Source organism: Phyllobates terribilis, unplaced genomic scaffold, assembly GCF_046119375.1.
Source record: "Phyllobates terribilis strain yellow unplaced genomic scaffold, ASM4611937v1 Scaffold_2__4_contigs__length_985480577, whole genome shotgun sequence".
In the NCBI taxonomy this organism is placed as follows: domain Eukaryota; kingdom Metazoa; phylum Chordata; class Amphibia; order Anura; family Dendrobatidae; genus Phyllobates; species Phyllobates terribilis.
Genome location: NW_027362762.1, coordinates 971104213 through 971127695, shown reverse-complemented (window position 1 = coordinate 971127695; position 23483 = coordinate 971104213). Strand labels below are relative to the sequence as shown.

The following is a 23483-nucleotide window of genomic DNA, read 5'->3' as shown; positions in this document are numbered from 1 at the left end:
GAGGTTACAGGGGTGGGGGGTCCGCCTGTCAGTGCTCAGACCATACACATTGCTGTAGAGGTTACAGGGGTGAGGGGTCCGCCTGTCAGTGCTCAGACCATACACATTGCTGTAGAGGTTACAGGGGTGGGGGGTCCGCCTGTCAGTGCTCAGATCATACACATTGCTGTAGAGGTTACAGGGGTGAGGGGTCCGCCTGTCAGTGCTCAGACCATACACATTGCTGTAGAGGTTACAGGGGTGGGGGGTCCGCCTGTCAGTGCTCAGACCATACACATTGCTGTAGAGGTTACAGGGGTGGGGGGTCCGCCTGTCAGTGCTCAGACCATACACATTGCTGCAGAGGTTACAGGGGTGGGGGGTCCGCCTGTCAGTGCTCAGACCATACACATTGCTGTAGAGGTTATAGGGGTGGGGGGTCCGCCTGTCAGTGCTCAGACCATACACATTGCTGTAGAGGTTATAGGGGTGGGGGGTCCGCCTGTCAGTACTCAGACCATACACATTGCTGCAGAGGTTACAGGGGTGGGTGGTCCACCTGTCAGTGCTCAGACCATACACATTGCTGCAGAGGTTACAGGGTGGGGGGTCCGCCTGTCAGTGCTCAGACCATACACATTGCTGTAGAGGTTATAGGGTTGGGGGGTCCGCCTGTCAGTGCTCAGACCATACACATTGCTGTAGAGGTTATAGGGGTGGGGGGTCCGCCTGTCAGTACTCAGACCATACACATTGCTGCAGAGGTTACAGGGGTGGGGGGTCCGCCTGTCAGTGCTCAGACCATACACATTGCTGCAGAGGTTACAGGGGTGGGGGGTCCACCTCTCAGTGCTCAGACCATACACATTGCTGTAGAGGTTACAGGGGTGGGGGGTCCGCCTCTCAGTGCTCAGACCATACACATTGCTGTAGAGGTTACAGGGGTGGGGGGTCCGCCTGTCAGTGCTCAGACCATACACATTGCTGTAGAGGTTATAGGGGTGGGGGGTCCGCCTGTCAGTGCTCAGACCATACACATTGCTGTAGAGGTTACAGGGGTGGGGGGTCCGCCTGTCAGTGCTCAGACCATACACATTGCTGTAGAGGTTACAGAGGTGGGGGGTCCGCCTGTCAGTGATCAGACCATTCCCAATTCTGCAGAGGTTACAGGGGTGGGGGGTCCGCCTGTCAGTGATCAGACCATACACATTGCTGCAGAGGTTACAGGGGTGGGGGGTCCGCCTGTTACTGCTTAGACCATATACATTCCTGTAGAGGTTACAGGGGTGGGGGGTCCGCCTGTTACTGCTCAGACCATACACATTGCTGTAGAGGTTACAGGGGTGGGGGGTCCACCTCTCAGTGCTCAGACCATACACATTGCTGTAGAGGTTACAGGGGTGTGGGGTCCGCCTGTTACTGCTCAGACCATATACATTCCTGTAGAGGTTACAGGGGTGGGGGGTCCACCTCTCAGTGCTCAGACCATACACATTGCTGTAGAGGTTACAGGGGTGGGGGGTCCGCCTGTTACTGCTCAGACCATATACATTCCTGTAGAGGTTACAGGGGTGGGGGTCCGCCTGTTACTGCTCAGACCATACACATTGCTGCAGAGGTTACAGGGGTGGGGGGTCCGCCTGTCAGTGCTCAGACCATACACATTGCTGTAGAGGTTACAGGGGTGGGGGGTCCGCCTGTCAGTGCTCAGACCATACACATAGCTGTAGAGGTTACAGGGGTGGGGGGTCCGCCTGTCAGTGCTCAGACCATACACATTGCTGCAGAGGTTACAGGGGTGGGGGGTCCGCCTGTCAGTGCTCAGACCATACACATTGCTGCAGAGGTTACAGGGGTGGGGGGTCCGCCTGTCAGTGCTTCGACCATACACATTGCTGTAGAGGTTACAGGGGTGGGGGGTCCGCCTGTCAGTGCTCAGACCATACACATTGCTGCAGAGGTTACAGGGGTGAGGGGTCCGCCTGTCAGTGCTCAGACCATACACATTGCTGCAGAGGTTACAGGGGTGGGGGGTCCGCCTGTCAGTGCTCAGACCATACACATTGCTGTAGAGGTTACAGGGGTGGGGGGTCCGCCTCTCAGTGCTCAGACCATACACATTGCTGCAGAGGTTACAGGGGTGGGGGGTCCGCCTGTCAGTGCTCAGACCATACACATTGCTGTAGAGGTTATAGGGGTGGGGGGTCCGCCTGTCAGTGCTCAGACCATACACATTGCTGTAGAGGTTATAGGGGTGGGGGGTCCGCCTGTCAGTGCTCAGACCATACACATTGCTGCAGAGGTTACAGGGGTGGGGGGTCCACCTGTCAGTGCTCAGACCATACACATTGCTGTAGAGGTTACAGGGGTGGGTGGTCCACCTCTCAGTGCTCAGACCATACACATTGCTGTAGAGGTTACAGGGGTGGGGGGTCCGCCTGTCAGTGCTCAGACCATACACATTGCTGTAGAGGTTATAGGTTTGGGGGGTCCGCCTGTCAGTGCTCAGACCATACACATTGCTGTAGAGGTTACAGGGGTGGGGGGTCCGCCTGTCAGTGCTCAGACCATACACATTGCTGTAGAGGTTACAGAGGTGGGGGGTCCGCCTGTCAGTGATCAGACCATTCCCAATTCTGCAGAGGTTACAGGGGTGGGGGGTCCGCCTGTCAGTGATCAGACCATACACATTGCTGCAGAGGTTACAGGGGTGGGGGGTCCGCCTGTTACTGCTCAGACCATATACATTCCTGTAGAGGTTACAGGGGTGGGGGGTCCGCCTGTTACTGCTCAGACCATACACATTGCTGCAGAGGTTACAGGGGTGGGGGGTCCGCCTGTCAGTGCTCAGACCATACACATTGCTGTAGAGGTTACAGGGGTGGGGGGTCCGCCTGTCAGTGCTCAGACCATACACATTGCTGCAGAGGTTACAGGGGTGGGGGGTCCGCCTGTCAGTGCTCAGACCATACACATTGCTGTAGAGGTTACAGGGGTGGGGGGTCCGCCTGTCAGTGCTCAGACCATACACATTGCTGTAGAGGTTACAGGGGTGGGGGGTCCGCCTGTCAGTAATCAGACCATACACATTGCTGCAGAGGTTACAGGGGTGGGGGGTCCGCCTGTTACTGCTCAGACCATATACATTCCTGTAGAGGTTACAGGGGTGGGCGGTCCGCCTGTTACTGCTCAGACCATACACATTGCTGTAGAGGTTACAGGGGTGGGGGGTCCGCCTCTCAGTGCTCAGACCATACACATTGCTGCAGAGGTTACAGGGGTGGGGGGTCCGCCTGTCAGTGCTCAGACCATACACATTGCTGCAGAGGTTACAGGGGTGGGGGGTCCGCCTGTCAGTGATCAGACCATACACATTGCTGCAGAGGTTGCAGGGGTGGGGGGGGTCCGCCTGTCTGTGCTCAGACCATACACATTGCTGCAGAAGTTACAGGGGTGGGGGGGTCCGCCTGTCAGTGATCAGATCATACACACAGCTGCAGAGGTTACAGGGTTGGGGGGTCCGCCTGTCAGTGCTCAGACCATACACATTGCTGTAGAGGTTATAGGGGTGGGGGGTCCGCCTGTCAGTGCTCAGACCATACACATTGCTGTAGAGGTTATAGGGGTGGGGGGTCCGCCTGTCAGTGCTCAGACCATACACATTGCTGTAGAGGTTATAAGGGTGGGGGGTCCGCCTGTCAGTGCTCAGACCATACACATTGCTGTAGAGGTTACAGGGGTGGGGGGTCCGCCTGTCAGTGCTCAGACCATACACATTGCTGTAGAGGTTACAGAGGTGGGGGGTCCGCCTGTCAGTGATCAGACCATTCCCAATTCTGCAGAGGTTACAGGGGTGGGGGGTCCGCCTGTCAGTGATCAGACCATACACATTGCTGCAGAGGTTACAGGTGTGGGGGGTCCGCCTGTTACTGCTCAGACCATATACATTCCTGTAGAGGTTACAGGGGTGGGGGGTCCGCCTGTTACTGCTCAGACCATACACATTGCTGTAGAGGTTACAGGGGTGGGGGGTCCGCCTGTCAGTGCTCAGACCATACACATTGCTGTAGAGGTTACAGGGGTGGGGGGTCCGCCTGTCAGTGCTCAGACCATACACATTGCTGCAGAGGTTACAGGGGTGGGGGGTCCGCCTGTCAGTGCTCAGACCATACACATTGCTGTAGAGGTTACAGGGGTGGGGGGTCCGCCTGTCAGTGCTCAGACCATACACATTGCTGCAGAGGTTACAGGGGTGGGGGGTCCGCCTGTCAGTGCTCAGACCATACACATTGCTGTAGAGGTTACAGGGGTGGGGGGTCCGCCTGTCAGTGCTCAGACCATACACATTGCTGCAGAGGTTACAGGGGTGGGGGGTCCGCCTGTCAGTGCTCAGACCATACACATTGCTGTAGAGGTTACAGGGGTGGGGGTTCCGCCTGTCAGTGATCAGACCATACACATTGCTGCAGAGGTTACAGGGGTGGGGGGTCCGCCTGTTACTGCTCAGACCATATACATTCCTGTAGAGGTTACAGGGGTGGGGGGTCCGCCTGTTACTGCTCAGACCATACACATTGCTGTAGAGGTTACAGGGGTGGGGGGTCCACCTCTCAGTGCTCAGACCATACACATTGCTGTAGAGGTTACAGGGGTGGGGGGTCCGCCTGTCAGTGCTCAGACCATACACATTGCTGCAGAGGTTACAGGGGTGGGGGGTCCACCTCTCAGTGCTCAGACCATACACATTGCTGCAGAGGTTACAGGGGTGGGGGGTCCGCCTGTCAGTGCTTAGACCATACACATTGCTGTAGAGGTTACAGGGGTGGGGGGTCCGCCTGTCAGTGCTCAGACCATACACATTGCTGCAGAGGTTACAGGGGTGGGGGGTCCGCCTGTCAGTGCTCAGACCATACACATTGCTGCAGAGGTTACAGGGGTGGGGGGTCCGCCTGTCAGTGCTCAGACCATACACATTGCTGTAGAGGTTACAGGGGTGGGGGGTCCACCTGTTACTGCTCAGACCATACACATTGCTGTAGGGGTTACAGGGGTGGGGGGTCCACCTCTCAGTGCTCAGACCATACACATTGCTGCAGAGGTTACAGGGGTGGGGGGTCCGCCTGTCAGTGCTCAGACCATACACATTGCTGTAGAGGTTACAGTGGTGGGGGGTCCGCCTGTCAGTGCTCAGACCATACACATTGCTGCAGAGGTTACAGGGGTGGGGGGTCCGCCTGTCAGTGCTCAGACCATACACATTGCTGTAGAGGTTACAGGGGTGGGGGGTCCGCCTGTCAGTGCTCAGACCATACACATTGCTGTAGAGGTTACAGGGGTGGGGGGTCCGCCTGTCAGTGATCAGACCATACACATTGCTGCAGAGGTTACAGGGGTGGGGGGTCCGCCTGTCAGTGCTCAGACCATACACATTGCTGTAGAGGTTACAGGGTTGGGGGGTCCGCCTGTCAGTGATCAGACCATACACATTGCTGTAGAGGTTACAGGGGTGGGGGGTCTGCCTGTCAGTAATCAGACCATACACATTGCTGTAGAGGTTACAGGGGTGGGGGGTCTGCCTGTTACTGCTCAGACTATATACATTCCTGTAGAGGTTACAGGGGTGGGGGGTCCGCCTGTCATTGCTCAGACCATACACATTGCTGTAGAGGTTACAGGGGTGGGGGGTCCGCCTGTTACTGCTCAGACCATACACATTGCTGTAGAGGTTACAGGGGTGGGGGGTCCGCCTGTCAGTGCTCAGACCATACACATTGCTGTAGAGGTTACAGGGGTGGGGGGTCCGCCTGTCAGTGCTCAGACCATACACATTGCTGCAGAGGTTACAGGGGTGGGGGGTCCGCCTGTCAGTGCTTAGACCATACACAATGCTGTAGAGGTTACAGGGGTGGGGGGTCCGCCTGTCAGTGCTCAGACCATACACATTGCTGCAGAGGTTACAGGGGTGGGGGGTCCGCCTGTCAGTGCTCAGACCATACACATTGCTGCAGAGGTTACAGGGGTGGGGGGTCCGCCTGTCAGTGCTCAGACCATACACATTGCTGCAGAGGTTACAGGGGTGGGGGGTCCGCCTGTCAGTGCTCAGACCATACACATTGCTGTAGAGGTTACAGTGGTGGGGGGTCCGCCTGTCAGTGCTCAGACCATACACATTGCTGCAGAGGTTACAGGGGTGGGGGGTCCGCCTGTCAGTGCTCAGACCATACACATTGCTGTAGAGGTTACAGGGGTGGGGGGTCCGCCTATCAGTGCTCAAACCATACACATTGCTGCAGAGGTTACAGGGGTGGGGGGTCCACCTGTGAGTGCTCAGACCATACACATTGCTGTAGAGGTTACAGGGGTGGGGGGTCCGCCTGTCAGTGCTCAGACCATACACATTGCTGTAGAGGTTACAGGGGTGGGGGGTCCGCCTGTCAGTGCTCAGACCATACACATTGCTGTAGAGGTTACAGGGGTGGGGGGTCCGCCTGTCAGTGCTCAGACCATACACATTGCTGCAGGGGTGGGGGGTCCGCCTGTCAGTGCTCAGACCATACACATTGCTGTAGAGGTTACAGGGGTGGGGGGTCCGCCTGTCAGTGCTCAGACCATACACATTGCTGTAGAGGTTACAGGGGTGGGGGGTCCGCCTGTTACTGCTCAGACCATACACATTGCTGTAGAGGTTACAGGGGTGGGGGGTCCGCCTGTCAGTGCTCAGACCATACACATTGCTGTAGAGGTTACAGGGGTGGGGGGTCCGCCTGTCAGTGCTCAGACCATACACATTGCTGTAGAGGTTACAGGGGTGGGGGGTCCGCCTGTCAGTGCTCAGATCATACACATTGCTGTAGAGGTTACAGGGGTGGGGGGTCCGCCTGTCAGTGCTCAGACCATACACATTGCTGCAGAGGGGTGGGGGGTCCGCCTGTCAGTGCTCAGACCATACACATTGCTGTAGAGGTTACAGGGGTGGGGGGTCCGCCTGTCAGTGCTCAGACCATACACATTGCTGCAGAGGGGTGGGGGGTCCGCCTGTCAGTGCTCAGACCATACACATTGCTGTAGAGGTTACAGGGGTGGGGGGTCCGTCTGTCAGTACTCAGACCATACACATTGCTGTAGAGGTTACAGGGGTGGGGGGTCCGCCTGTCATTGCTCAGACCATACACCGCACACTATATCACATTGCTCTGCATGGTGGTCGTCCCAGAAGAAGCTTCTTCTAGAGATAATGCACAAAGCAGGGCTGTGGAGTCGGTTTCCATTTTGGTGGAGTCGGAGTCGGTATAAAACGGACCGACTCAGACTCCTATAATATATAATACATTGGGTGCAGTCGTTCAATGCAGTTTGTGGGGAATATTTTTTCATAAGAATTTGGGAAAGTTATGAAATGTCCTATAAATGTCTGTCCTATTCCTGATCTCAGGGTCTGGACTTTTAGCTGAGATGAATCTGAGCTACAGTAAATTTATCACTTACACATCAGCTGTGTATGAGGGAGTCGGAGTCATGGACATTGAGGAGTCGGAGGTTTGGCTTATCAACTCCACAGCCCTGCAAGAAAGCAGCAAACACTTTCCTGAAGACAAGCAGACTAAGGACGTGGATTACTGGAGCCACCTCCTGTAGTCTGAGGAGACCAAGATATACTTATTTTGTTCAGATGGAGTCAAGTGTGTGTGGAGCCAACCAGGTGAGGAGCACAAAGACAAGAGTGTCCTGCCTACAGTCCGGCATGGTGGTGGGAGTGTCGTGGTTTGGGGTTGCATGAGTGCTGCCGGCTGTGGGAGGCTACAGGTCATTGAGGGCACCATGAATACCTTCATGTACTGTGACATCCTGAAGCAGAGTATGACCCCCCTCCCACCGGAGACTGAGCCGCAGGGCGGTATTCCAACACAACGACCCCAAACATCTCCAAGACCACCACTGCCTTGTAAAGGACCTGAGGGTAAAGGTGCTGGACTGGCTGAGCATGTCTCCAGACCTGAACCTTCTGGAGAACCTGTGGGGCCTAATCAAACAGAAGGTGGAGGAGCGAAAGGTCTCCAGCATCCACCGGCTCCGCGATGTCGCCATGTAGGAGGGAAGAGGATTCCAGCGGCCACCGGTGACGCTCCAGTGGCCTCCATGCCCAGGAGAGGTAAGAAGGTAATGGTGGACACACAAAATATTCACACTTGGGGCACAACTTGACCCTTTTCACTGAGGGGTGTACTCACTTTTGTGGCTGCAGTTATTGTGATATTTGGAGTGCAGCACAGTCACACGGTTACACCGGCCGCACTGACTGCGCTACATTGTATCACAGCGGCCGGTCCCCAGCGCTGACCCAGGAAGAGATAGTGTCAGGGGTGTACTCACTTCTGTGACGTACTGTATATGCAGGTGGTTGGGGCTGGTGTGATGGGATGTGCGTGTCTGTCACTGCGACCCCCGCCCTTCGTCTCGGGGGTCTCTGCCCTCCGCAGTGCTGGTCATTATGGCGACTTTAATCTTGTAGAGAATTAAATGTGAATGTTGAACCTGAGGGGTCACAGGAGCCCCCGCGTCTCCGCTCCTCAGCATCCATCTTTGTGGGTGCACCTGGGACCTGTAGTGCTGCTGGGGGGATTCGGGGGGCACTTATAGGGCAGCCAGCGATCTAACAGTGTGGGTGACACAAGCTGCGAGCCGTCGTGCTGCACTGCACGTCTCTGTGTGACTGGGGCCTTATTATGTGTCTGTATATTACTGTGCAGCCCATCCCCCGTGGATGATGGGAGTGTGAGCGGATGATGGGAGTGTGAGCGGATGATGGGAGTGTGAGTGCTTGTCCCCTCCGTGTCCGGTCCATGCAGCCGCCTTATTCTCTGGCCTCATATAGAAATGGGCTAGAGACTACAATATGGGATGTGGGTCCTGCAGACGTGTGCAGCTCTGGTTGTGACTGGAGTAGTACTCCCATTATCCGCAGTGTGCTGCGCTCCGCTGACAGTGTCTCGTTCTCAGGGCTCCTGGACCTGGAGGCGAATCTCCCCGACTTTGTAACACAACCTCGTATCCGCGTGTCCAGACCCAAGAGCAGCACCGAGGACGGGCACCCGAAGCGCCAGGCCCGGCAGGAGCGCCAGCTGCAGCAGGTCCACGAGGTGACACTGATGGACGCGTATACAGGGCGGCCTATAGAGGGCAGTGTGACGCTATGTGGAGGTGTATACAGGGCGGCGTATACAGGGCGGTGTGACACTACCTGGAGGTGTATACAGGGCGGCGTATACAAGGCGGTGTGACGCTATGTGGAGGTGTATACAGGGCGGTGTGACGCTATGTGGAGGTGTATACAGGGCGGTCTGATGCTACGTGGAGGTGTATACAGGGCGGTCTGATGCTACGTGGAGGTGTATACAGGGCGGTGTGACGCTATGTGGAGGTGTATACAGGGCGGTCTGATGCTACGTGGAGGTGTATACAGGGCGATGTGATGCTACGTGGAGGTGTATACAGGGCGGTGTTACGCTATGTGGAGGTGTATACAGGGCGGTGTGATGCTACGTGTTGGTGTATACAGGGCGGTGTGACGCTATGTGGAGGTGTATACAGGGCGGTGTGACGCTACATGGAGGTGTATACAGGGCGGTGTGACGCTACGAGGAGGTGTATACAGGGCGGTGTGACGCTATGTGGAGGTGTATACAGGGCGGTGTGATGCTAGGTGGAGGTGTATACAGGGCGGTGTGACGCTATGTGGAGGTGTATACAGGGCGGTGTGACGCTATGTGGAGGTGTATACAGGGCGGTGTGACGCTATGTGGAGGTGTATACAGGGCGGTGTGACGCTACGTGGAGGTGTATACAGGGCGGTGTGACGCTATGTGGAGGTGTATACAGGGCGGTGTGATGCTACGTGGAGGTGTATACAGGGCGGTGTGACGCTATGTGGAGGTGTATACAGGGCGGTGTGACGCTACGTGGCGGTGTATACAGGGCGGTGTGACGCTATGTGGAGGTGTATACAGGGCGGTGTGATGCTACGTGGAGGTGTATACAGGGCGGTGTGACGCTATGTGGAGGTGTATACAGGGCGGTGTGAGGCTACGTGGCGGTGTATACAGGGCGGTGTGACGCTATGTGGAGGTGTATACAGGGCGGTGTGACGCTATGTGGAGGTGTATACAGGGCGGTGTGATGCTACGTGGAGGTGTATACAGGGCGGTGTGACGCTATGTGGAGGTGTATACAGGGCGGTGTGATGCTACGTGGCGGTGTATACAGGGCGGTGTGACGCTATGTGGAGGTGTATACAGGGCGGTGTGACGCTATGTGGAGGTGTATACAGGGCGGTGTGATGCTACGTGGAGGTGTATACAGGGCGGTGTGACGCTATGTGGAGGTGGATACAGGGCGGTGTGATGCTACGTGGAGGTGTATACTGGGTGGTGTGACGCTATGTGGAGGTGTATACAGGGCGGTGTGATGCTACGTGGAGGTGTATACAGGGCGATGTGACGCTATGTGGAGGTGTATAAAGGGCGGTGTGATGCTACGTGGAGGTGTATACAGGGCGGTGTGATGCTACGTGGAGGTGTATACAGGGCGGTGTGACGCTACATGGAGGTGTATACAGGGCGGTGTGATGCTACGTGGAGGTGTATACAGGGCGGTGTGACGCTACATGGAGGTGTATACAGGGCGGTGTGACGCTACGAGGAGGTGTATACAGGGCGGTGTGATGCTACGTGGAGGTGTATACAGGGCGGTGTGACGCTATGTGGAGGTGTATACAGGGCGGTGTGATGCTACGTGGAGGTGTATACAGGGCGGTGTGACGCTATGTGGAGGTGTATACAGGGCGGTGTGACGCTATGTGGAGGTGTATACAGGGCGGTGTGATGCTACGTGGAGGTGTATACAGGGCGGTGTGACGCTATGTGGAGGTGTATACAGGGCGGTGTGAGGCTACGTGGCGGTGTATACAGGGCGGTGTGACGCTATGTGGAGGTGTATACAGGGCGGTGTGACGCTATGTGGAGGTGTATACAGGGCGGTGTGATGCTACGTGGAGGTGTATACAGGGCGGTGTGACGCTATGTGGAGGTGTATACAGGGCGGTGTGATGCTACGTGGAGGTGTATACAGGGCGGTGTGACACTATGTGGAGGTGTATACAGGGCGGTGTAACGCTACGTGGAGGTGTATACAGGGCGGTGTGATGCTACGTGGCGGTGTATACAGGGCGGTGTATACAGGGCGGTGTGATGCTACGTGGCGGTGTATACTGGGTGGTGTGACGCTATGTGGAGGTGTATACAGGGCGGTGTGATGCTACGTGGCGGTGTATACAGGGCGGTGTATACAGGGCGGTGTGATGCTACGTGGAGGTGTATACAGGGTGGTGTGATGCTACGTGGAGGTGTATACAGGGCGGTGTGATGCTACGTGGCGGTGTATACAGGGCGGTGTATACAGGGCGGTGTGATGCTACGTGGAGGTGTATACAGGGTGGTGTGATGCTACGTGGAGGTGTATACAGGGCGGTGTGATGCTACGTGGAGGTGTATACAGGGCGGTGTGATGCTACGTGGAGGTGTATACAGGGCGGTGTGATGCTACGTGGAGGTGTATAAAGGGCGGTGTGATGCTATGTGGAGGTGTATACAGGGCGGTGTGACGCTATGTGGAGGTGTATACAGGGCGGTGTTACGCTATGTGGAGGTGTATACAGGGCGGTGTGACGCTACGTGGAGGTGTATACAGGGCGGTGTGACGCTACGTGGCGGTGTATACAGGGCGGTATGATGCTACGTGGAGGTGTATGCAGGGCGGTGTGACGCTACGTGGAGGTGTATACAGGGCGGTGTGACGCTACGTGGCGGTGTATACAGGGCGGTATGATGCTACGTGGAGGTGTATACAGGGCGGTGTGATGCTACGTGGAGGTGTATACAGGGCGGTGTGACGCTATGTGGAGGTGTATACAGGGCGGTGTGACTCTATGTGGAGGTGTATACAGGGGAGTGTGATGCTACGTGGAGGTGTATACAGGGCGGTGTGATGCTACGTGGAGGTGTATACAGGGCGGTGTGACGCTATGTGGAGGTGTATACAGGACGGTGTGACTCTATGTGGAGGTGTATACAGGGCGGTGTGATGCTACGTGGAGGCGTATACAGGGCGGTGTGATGCTATGTGGAGGTGTATACAGGGCGGTGTGATGCTACGTGGAGGTGTATACAGGGCGGGGTGATGCTACGTGGAGGTGTATACAGGGCGGTGTGACGCTACGTGGAGGTGTATACAGGGCGGTGTGACTCTATGTGGAGGTGTATACAGGGCGGTGTGATGCTACGTGGAGGTGTATACAGGGCGGTGTGATGCTACGTGGAGGTGTATACAGGGCGGTGTGACGCTATGTGGAGGTGTATACAGGGCGGTGTGATGCTATGTGGAGGTGTATACAGGGCGGTGTGATGCTACGTGGAGGTGTATACAGGGCGGTGTGACTCTATGTGGAGGTGTATACAGGGCGGTGTGATGCTACGTGGAGGCGTATGCAGGGCGGTGTGATGCTACGTGGAGGTGTATACAGGGCGGTGTGACGCTACGTGGAGGTGTATACAGGGCGGTGTGACGCTACGTGGCGGTGTATACAGGGCGGTGTGATGCTACGTGGCGGTGTATACAGGGCGGTGTGACGCTATGTGGAGGTGTATACAGGGCGGTGTGACGCTATGTGGAGGTGTATACAGGGCGGTGTGACGCTATGTGGAGGTGTATACAGGGCGGTGTGATGCTACGTGGAGGTGTATACAGGGCGGTGTGACGCTACATGGAGGTGTATACAGGGCGGTGTGACGCTACGAGGAGGTGTATACAGGGCGGTGTGACGCTACCTGGAGGTGTATACAGGGCTGTGTGACGCTACGGGGAGGTGTATACAGGGCGGTGTGACGCTATGTGGAGGTGTATACAGGGCGGTGTGACGCTACGTGGAGGTGTATACAGGGCGGTGTGACGCTACGTGGTGGTGTATACAGGGCGGTGTGACGCTACGTGGCGGTGTATACTGGGTGGTGTGACGCTACGTGGAGGTGTATACAGGGCGGTGTGATGCTACGTGGAGGTGTATACAGGGCGGTGTGACGCTATGTGGAGGTGTATACAGGGCGGTGTGATGCTACGTGGAGGTGTATACAGGGCGGTGTGACGCTATGTGGAGGTGTATACAGGGCGGTGTGACGCTTTGTGGAGGTGTATACAGGGCGGTGTGATGCTACGTGGAGGTGTATACAGGGCGGTGTGATGCTATGTGGAGGTGTATACAGGACGGTGTGACGCTATGTGGAGGTGTATACAGGGCGGTGTGACGCTATGTGGAGGTGTATACAGGGCGGTGTGACGCTATGTGGAGGTGTATACAGGGCGGTGTGACGCTATGTGGAGGTGTATACAGGGCGGTGTGATGCTACGTGGAGGTGTATACAGGGCGGTGTGACGCTATGTGGAGGTGTATACAGGGCGGTGTGACGCTATGTGGAGGTGTATACAGGGCGGTGTGATGCTACGTGGAGGTGTATACAGGGCGGTGTGATGCTACGTGGAGGTGTATACAGGGCGGTGTGATGCTACGTGGAGGTGTATATAGGGCGGTGTGACGCTACGTGGAGGTGTATACAGGGCGGTGTGATGCTACGTGGAGGTGTATACAGGGCGGTGTGACGCTATGTGGAGGTGTATACAGGGCGGTGTGACGCTATGTGGAGGTGTATACAGGGCGGTGTGACGCTACGTGGCGGTGTATACAGGGCGGTGTGACGCTATGTGGAGGTGTATACAGGGCGGTGTGACGCTACGTGGCGGTGTATACAGGGCGGTGTGACGCTACGTGGAGGTGTATACAGGGCGTTGTGATGCTACGTGGAGGTGTATACAGGGCGGTGTGACGCTATGTGGAGGTGTATACAGGGCGGTCTGATGCTACATGGAGGTGTATACAGGGCGGTGTGATGCTACGTGGCGGTGTATACTGGGTGGTGTGACGCTATGTGGAGGTGTATACAGGGCGGTGTGATGCTACGTGGAGGTGTATAAAGGGCGGTGTGATGCTACATGGAGGTGTATACAGGGCGGTGTGACGCTATGTGGAGGTGTATACAGGGCGGTGTGATGCTACATGGAGGTGTATACAGGGCGGTGTGACGCTACGTGGCGGTGTATACTGGGTGGTGTGACGCTATGTGGAGGTGTATACAGGGCGGTGTGATGCTACGTGGAGGTGTATACAGGGCGGTGTGACGCTATGTGGAGGTGTATACAGGGCGGTGTGATGCTACGTGGCGGTGTATACTGGGTGGTGTGACGCTATGTGGAGGTGTATACAGGGCGGTGTGATACTACGTGGAGGTGTATACAGGGCGGTGTGATGCTACGTGGAGGTGTATACAGGGCGGTGTGACGCTATGTGGAGGTGTATACAGGGCGGTGTGATGCTACGTGGAGGTGTATACAGGGCGGTGTGACGCTATGTGGAGGTGTATACTGGGTGGTGTGACGCTACCTGGAGGTGTATACAAGGCGGTGTGACGCTACGGGGAGGTGTATACAGGGCGGTGTGACGCTATGTGGAGGTGTATACAGGGCGGTGTGACGCTACATGGAGGTGTATACAGGGCGGTGTGACGCTACGTGGCGGTGTATACAGGGCGGTGTGACGCTACGTGGCGGTGTATACTGGGTGGTGTGACGCTACGTGGAGGTGTATACAGGGCGGTGTGATGCTACGTGGAGGTGTATATAGGGCGGTGTGACGCTATGTGGAGGTGTATACAGGGTGGTGTGACGCTATGTGGAGGTGTATACAGGGCGGTGTGAAGCTACGTGGAGGTGTATACAGGGCGGTGTGACGCTATGTGGAGGTGTATACAGGGCGGTGTTACGCTATGTGGAGGTGTATACAGGGCGGTGTGATGCTACGTGGAGGTGTATACAGGGCGGTGTGATGCTACGTGGAGGTGTATACTGGGTGGTGTGACGCTACGTGGAGGTGTATACAGGGCGGTGTGATGCTACGTGGAGGTGTATACAGGGCGGTGTGACGCTATGTGGAGGTGTATACAGGGCGGTGTGACTCTATGTGGAGGTGTATACAGGGCGGTGTGATGCTACGTGGAGGCGTATGCAGGGCGGTGTGATGCTACGTGGAGGTGTATACAGGGCGGTGTGACGCTACGTGGAGGTGTATACAGGGCGGTGTGACGCTACGTGGCGGTGTATACAGGGCGGTGTGATGCTACGTGGAGGTGTATACAGGGCGGTGTGACGCTACCTGGAGGTGTATACAGGGCTGTGTGACGCTACGGGGAGGTGTATACAGGGCGGTGTGACGCTATGTGGAGGTGTATACAGGGCGGTGTGACGCTATGTGGAGGTGTATACAGGGCGGTGTGACGCTATGTGGAGGTGTATACAGGGCAGTGTGATGCTACGTGGAGGTGTATACAGGGCGGTGTGACGCTACATGGAGGTGTATACAGGGCGGTGTGACGCTACATGGAGGTGTATACAGGGCGGTGTGACGCTACGAGGAGGTGTATACAGGGCGGTGTGACGCTACCTGGAGGTGTATACAGGGCTGTGTGACGCTACGGGGAGGTGTATACAGGGCGGTGTGACGCTATGTGGAGGTGTATACAGGGCGGTGTGACGCTACGTGGAGGTGTATACAGGGCGGTGTAACGCTACGTGGTGGTGTATACAGCACGGTGTGACGCTACGTGGCGGTGTATACTGGGTGGTGTGACGCTACGTGGAGGTGTATACAGGGCGGTGTGATGCTACGTGGAGGTGTATACAGGGCGGTGTGACGCTATGTGGAGGTGTATACAGGGCGGTGTGATGCTACGTGGAGGTGTATACAGGGCGGTGTGACGCTATGTGGAGGTGTATACTGGGTGGTGTGACGCTATGTGGAGGTGTATACAGGGCGGTGTGACGCTATGTGGAGGTGTATACAGGGCGGTGTGACGCTATGTGGAGGTGTATACAGGGCGGTGTGACGCGATGTGGAGGTGTATACAGGGCGGTGTGATGCTATGTGGAGGTGTATACAGGGCGGTGTGATGCTATGTGGAGGTGTATACAGGGCGGTGTGATGCTATGTGGAGGTGTATACAGGACGGTGTGACGCTATGTGGAGGTGTATACAGGGCGGTGTGATGCTATGTGGAGGTGTATACAGGGCGGTGTGACGCTATGTGGAGGTGTATACAGGGCGGTGTGACGCTATGTGGAGGTGTATACAGGGCGGTGTGACGCTATGTGGAGGTGTATACAGGGCGGTGTGACGCTATGTGGAGGTGTATACAGGGCGGTGTGACGCTATGTGGAGGTGTATACAGGGCGGTGTGACGCTATGTGGAGGTGTATACAGGGCGGTGTGATGCTACGTGGAGGTGTATACAGGGCGGTGTGACGCTACGTGGCGGTGTATACAGGGCGGTGTGACGCTACGTGGAGGTGTATACAGGGCGGTGTGACGCTATGTGGAGGTGTATACAGGGCGGTGTGACGCTATGTGGAGGTGTATACAGGGCGGTGTGACGCTATGTGGAGGTGTATACAGGGCGGTGTGATGCTACGTGGAGGTGTATACAGGGCGATGTGATGCTATGTGGAGGTGTATACAGGGCGGTGTGATGCTATGTGGAGGTGTATACAGGGCGGTGTGATGCTATGTGGAGGTGTATACAGGGCGGTGTGATACTATGTGGAGGTGTATACAGGGCGGTGTGACGCTATGTGGAGGTGTATACAGGGCGGTGTGACGCTATGTGGAGGTGTATACAGGGCGGTGTGATGCTACGTGGAGGTGTATACAGGGCGGTGTGATACTATGTGGAGGTGTATACAGGGCAGTGTGATGCTACGTGGAGGTGTATACAGGGCGGTGTGATACTATGTGGAGGTGTATACAGGGCAGTGTGATGCTACGTGGAGGTGTATACAGGGCGGTGTGATACTATGTGGAGGTGTATACAGGGCGGTGTGACGCTATGTGGAGGTGTATACAGGGCAGTGTGATGCTACGTGGAGGTGTATACAGGGCGGTGTGACGCTATGTGGAGGTGTATACAGGGCGGTGTGATGCTACGTGGAGGTGTATACAGGGCGGTGTGACGCTATGTGGAGGTGTATACAGGGCGGTGTGACGCTATGTGGAGGTGTATACAGGGCGGTGTGATGCTACGTGGAGGTGTATACAGGGCGGTGTGACGCTATGTGGAGGTGTATACAGGGCAGTGTGATGCTACGTGGAGGTGTATACAGGGCGGTGTGACGCTATGTGGAGGTGTATACAGGGCGGTGTGATGCTACGTGGAGGTGTATACAGGGCGGTGTGACGCTATGTGGAGGTGTATACAGGGCGGTGTGACGCTATGTGGCGGTGTATACAGGGCGGTGTGATGCTATGTGGAGGTGTATACAGGGCGATGTGATGCTATGTGGAGGTGTATACAGGGCGGTGTGACGCTATGTGGAGGTGTATACAGGGCGGTGTGATGCTACGTGGAGGTGTATACAGGGCGGTGTGACGCTACGTGGTGGTGTATACAGGGCGGTGTGACGCTACGTGGCGGTGTATACTGGGTGGTGTGACGCTACGTGGAGGTGTATACAGGGCGGTGTGATGCTACGTGGAGGTGTATACAGGGCGGTGTGACGCTATGTGGAGGTGTATACAGGGCGGTGTGATGCTACGTGGAGGTGTATACAGGGCGGTGTGACGCTATGTGGAGGTGTATACTGGGTGGTGTGACGCTATGTGGAGGTGTATACAGGGCGGTGTGACGCTATGTGGAGGTGTATACAGGGCGGTGTGACGCTATGTGGAGGTGTATACAGGGCGGTGTGACGCGATGTGGAGGTGTATACAGGGCGGTGTGACGCTATGTGGAGGTGTATACAGGGCGGTGTGATGCTACGTGGAGGTGTATACAGGGCGATGTGATGCTATGTGGAGGTGTATACAGGGCGGTGTGATGCTATGTGGAGGTGTATACAGGGCGGTGTGATGCTATGTGGAGGTGTATACAGGGCGGTGTGATGCTATGTGGAGGTGTATACAGGACTGTGTGACGCTATGTGGAGGTGTATACAGGGCGGTGTGATGCTATGTGGAGGTGTATACAGGGCGGTGTGACGCTATGTGGAGGTGTATACAGGGCGGTGTGACGCTATGTGGAGGTGTATACAGGGCGGTGTGATGCTACGTGGAGGTGTATACAGGGCGGTGTGATACTATGTGGAGGTGTATACAGGGCAGTGTGATGCTACGTGGAGGTGTATACAGGGCGGTGTGATACTATGTGGAGGTGTATACAGGGCGGTGTGATACTATGTGGAGGTGTATACAGGGCGGTGTGACGCTATGTGGAGGTGTATACAGGGCAGTGTGATGCTACGTGGAGGTGTATACAGGGCAGTGTGATGCTACGTGGAGGTGTATACAGGGCGGTGTGATACTATGTGGAGGTGTATACAGGGCGGTGTGACGCTATGTGGAGGTGTATACAGGGCAGTGTGATGCTACGTGGAGGTGTATACAGGGCGGTGTGACGCTATGTGGAGGTGTATACAGGGCGGTGTGATGCTACGTGGAGGTGTATACAGGGCGGTGTGACGCTATGTGGAGGTGTATACAGGGCGGTGTGATGCTACGTGGAGGTGTATACAGGGCGGTGTGATGCTACGTGGAGGTGTATACAGGGCGGTGTGACGCTATGTGGAGGTGTATACAGGGCGTTGTGATGCTACGTGGAGGTGTATATAGGGCGGTGTGACGTTATGTGGAGGTGTATACAGGGCGGTGTGACGCTATGTGGAGGTGTATACAGGGCGGTGTGACGCTACGTGGCGGTGTATACAGGGCGGTGTGACGCTATGTGGAGGTGTATACAGAGCGTTGTGATGCTACGTGGAGGTGTATACAGGGCGGTGTGACGTTATGTGGAGGTGTATACAGGGCGGTCTGATGCTACATGGAGGTGTATACAGGGCGGTGTGACGCTACGTGGCGGTGTATACTGGGTGGTGTGACGCTATGTGGAGGTGTATACAGGGCGGTGTGATGCTACGTGAAGGTGTATACAGGGCGGTGTGATGCTACATGGAGGTGTATACAGGGCGGTGTGACGCTATGTGGAGGTGTATACAGGACGGTGTGATGCTACATGGAGGTGTATACAGGGCGGTGTGACGCTACGTGGCGGTGTATACTGGGTGGTGTGACGCTATGTGGAGGTGTATACAGGGCGGTGTGATGCTACGTGGAGGTGTATACAGGGCGGTGTGACGCTATGTGGAGGTGTATACAGGGCGGTGTGATGCTACGTGGCGGTGTATACTGGGTGGTGTGACGCTATGTGGAGGTGTATACAGGGCGGTGTGATGCTACGTGGAGGTGTATACAGGGCGGTGTGATGCTACGTGGAGGTGTATACAGGGCGGTGTGACGCTATGTGGAGGTGTATACAGGGCGGTGTGATGCTACGTGGAGGTGTATACAGGGCGGTGTGACGCTACGAGGAGGTGTATACAGGGCGGTGTGACGCTACCTGGAGGTGTATACAGGGCGGTGTGACGCTATGTGGAGGTGTATACAGGGCGGTGTGACGCTATGTGGAGGTGTATACAGGGCGGTGTGATGCTACGTGGCGGTGTATACTGGGTGGTGTGACGCTATGTGGAGGTGTATACAGGGCGGTGTGATGCTACGTGGAGGTGTATACAGGGCGGTGTGATGCTACGTGGAGGTGTATACAGGGCGGTGTGACGCTATGTGGAGGTGTATACAGGGCGGTGTGATGCTACGTGGAGGTGTATACAGGGCGGTGTGACGCTACGAGGAGGTGTATACAGGGCGGTGTGACGCTACCTGGAGGTGTATACAAGGCGGTGTGACGCTACGGGGAGGTGTATACAGGGTGGTGTGACGCTATGTGGAGGTGTATACAGGGCGGTGTGACGCTACGTGGAGGTGTATACAGGGCGGTGTGACGCTGCATGGAGGTGTATACAGGGCGGTGTGACGCTACGTGGCGGTGTATACAGGGCGGTGTGACGCTACGTGGCGGTGTATACAGGGCGGTGTGACGCTACGTGGCGGTGTATACAGGGCGGTGTGATGCTACGTGGAGGTGTATACAGGGCGGTGTGATGCTACGTGGAGGTGTATACAGGGCGGTGTGACGCTATGTGGAGGTGTATACAGGGCGGTGTGACGCTATGTGGAGGTGTATACAGGGCGGTGTGATGCTACGTGGAGGTGTATACAGGGCGGTGTGACGCAATGTGGAGGTGTATACAGGGCGGTGTGACGCAATGTGGAGGTGTATACAGGGCGGTGTGACGCTATGTGGAGGTGCATACAGGGCGGTGTGATGCTACGTGGAGGTGTATACAGGGCGGTGTGACGCTATGTGGAGGTGCATACAGGGCGGTGTGATGCTACGTGGAGGTGTATACAGGGCGGTGTGATGCTACGTGGAGGTGTATACAGGGCGGTGTGATGCTACGTGGAGGTGTATACAGGGCCGTGTATACAGGGCGGTGTGACGCTATGTGGAGGTGTATACAGGGCGGTGTGATGCTACGTGGAGGTGTATACAGGGCGGTGTGATGCTACGTGGAGGAGTATACAGGGCGGTGTGACGCTATGTGGAGGTGTATACAGGGCGGTGTGATGCTACGTGGAGGTGTATACAGGGCTTTGTGATGCTACGTGGAGGTGTATACAGGGCGGTGTGACGCTATGTGGAGGTGTATACAGGGCGGTGTGACGCTATGTGGAGGTGTATACAGGGCGGTGTGACGCTATGTGGAGGTGTATACAGGGCGGTGTGATGCTACGTGGAGGTGTATACAGGGCGGTGTGATGCTACGTGGAGGTGTATACAGGGCGGTGTATACAGGGCGGTGTGACGCTATGTGGAGGTGTATACAGGGCGGTGTGATGCTACGTGGAGGTGTATACAGGGCGGTGTGATGCTACGTGGAGGAGTATACAGGGCGGTGTGACGCTATGTGGAGGTGTATACAGGGCGGTGTGATGCTACGTGGAGGTGTATACAGGGCGGTCTGATGCTACGTGGAGGTGTATACAGGGCGGTGTGATGCTACGTGGAGGTGTATACAGGGCGGTGTGACGCTATGTGGAGGTGTATACAGGGCGGTGTGATGCTACGTGGAGGTGTATACAGGGCGGTGTGATGCTACGTGGAGGTGTATACAGGGCGGTGTGACGCTATGTGGAGGTGTATACAGGGCGGTGTGATGCTACGTGGAGGTGTATACAGGGCGGTCTGATGCTATGTGGAGGTGTATACAGGGCGGTGTGATGCTACGTGGAGGGGTATACAGGGCGGTGTGACGCTATGTGGAGGTGTATACAGGGCGGTGTGATGCTACGTGGCGGTGTATACAGGGCGGTGTGACGCTATGTGGAGGTGTATACAGGGCGGTCTGATGCTATGTGGAGGTGTATACAGGGCGGTGTGATGCTACGTGGAGGGGTATACAGGGCGGTGTGACGCTCTGTGGAGGTGTATACAGGGCGGTGTGATGCTACGTGGAGGTGTATACAGGGCGGTGTGACGCTACGTGGAGGTGTATACAGGGCGGTGTGACGCTATGTGGAGGTGTATACAGGGCGGTGTGACGCTATGTGGAGGTGTATACAGGGCGGTCTGATGCTACGTGGAGGTGTATACAGGGCGGTGTGACTCTATGTGGAGGTGTATACAGGGCGGTGTGACGCTATGTGGAGGTGTATACAGGGCGGTGTGATGCTACGTGGAGGCGTATACAGGGCGGTGTGATGCTACGTGGAGGTGTATACAGGGCGGTGTGACGCTACGTGGAGGTGTATACAGGGCGGTGTGACGCTACGTGGCGGTGTATACAGGGCGGTGTGACGCTATGTGGAGGTGTATACAGGGCAGTGTGACTCTACGTGGAGGTGTATACAGGGCGGTGTGACGCTATGTGGAGGTGTATACAGGGCGGTGTGATGCTACGTGGAGGTGTATACAGGGCGGTGTGATGCTACGTGGAGGTGTATACAGGGCGGTGTGACGCTACCTGGAGGTGTATACAGGGCGGTGTGACGCTACGGGGAGGTGTATACAGGGGGGTATGATGCTACGTGGAGGTGTATACAGGGCGGTGTGACGCTACATGGAGGTGTATACAGGGCGGTGTGACGCTACGTGGCGGTGTATACAGGGCGGTGTAACGCTACATGGCGGTGTATACTGGGTGGTGTGACGCTACGTGGAGGTGTATACAGGGCGGTGTGACGCTACGTGGAGGTGTATACAGGGCGGTGTGACGCTACGTGGAGGTGTATACAGGGCGGTGTGACGCTACGTGAAGGTGTATACAGGGCGGTGTGACGCTACGTGGAGGTGTATACAGGGCGGTGTGACGCTATGTGGAGGTGTATACAGGGCGGTGTGACGCTACGTGGCGGTGTATACTGGGTGGTGTGACGCTACGTGGAGGTGTATACAGGGCGGTGTGACGCTATGTGGAGGTATATACAGGGCGGTGTATACAGGGCGGTGTGATGCTACGTGGAGGTGTATACAGGGCGGTGTGACGCTATGTGGAGGTGTATACAGGGCGGTGTGATGCTACGTGGAGGTGTATACAGGGCGGTGTGATGCTACGTGGAGGTGTATACAGGGCGGTGTGACGCTATGTGGAGGTGTATACAGGGCGGTGTGATGCTACGTGGAGGTGTATACAGGGCGGTGTGACGCTATGTGGAGGTGTATACAGGGCGGTGTGACGCTATGTGGAGGTGTATACAGGGCGGTGTGACGCTACGTGGAGGTGTATACAGGGCGGTGTGATGCTACGTGGAGGTGTATACAGGGCGGTGTGATGCTACATGGAGGTGTATACAGGGCGGTGTGACGCTATGTGGAGGTGTATACAGTGCGGTGTGATGCTACGTGGAGGTGTATACAGGGCGGTGTGATGCTTCGTGGAGGGGTATACAGGGCGGTGTGACGCTATGTGGAGGTGTATACAGGGCGGTGTGACGCTATGTGGAGGTGTATACAGGGCGGTGTGACGCTATGTGGAGGTGTATACAGGGCGGTGTGATGCTACGTGGAGGTGTATACAGGGCGGTGTGATGCTACGTGGAGGTGTATACAGGGCGGTCTGATGCTACGTGGAGGTGTATACAGGGCGGTGTGATGCTACGTGGAGGTGTATACAGGGCGGTGTGATGCTACGTGGAGGTGTATACAGGGCGGTGTGACGCAATGTGGAGGTGTATACAGTGCGGTGTGACGCAATGTGGAGGTGTATACAGGGCGGTGTGACGCTATGTGGAGGTGTATACAGGGCGGTGTGACGCTACGTGGAGGTGTATACAGGGCGGTGTGATGCTACGTGGAGGTGTATACAGGGCAGTGTGACGCTACGTGGAGGTGTATACAGGGCGGTGT

The 23483-nt window shown here is 56.4% G+C and overlaps 1 protein-coding gene across 1 annotated transcript in view; it reads left to right on the top strand.

Annotated features, from left to right (window-relative positions):
• The window catches only part of CFAP91 (cilia and flagella associated protein 91), a 176837-nt gene that overhangs the window by 79122 nt on the left and 74232 nt on the right, over window positions 1-23483 (top strand). Inside the window, exon 10 of the mRNA XM_073668721.1 lies at window positions 8977-9116. Within this exon, the coding sequence (XP_073524822.1) occupies window positions 8977-9116 (140 nt within the window). The remainder of the gene's footprint in view (window positions 1-8976; window positions 9117-23483) is intronic.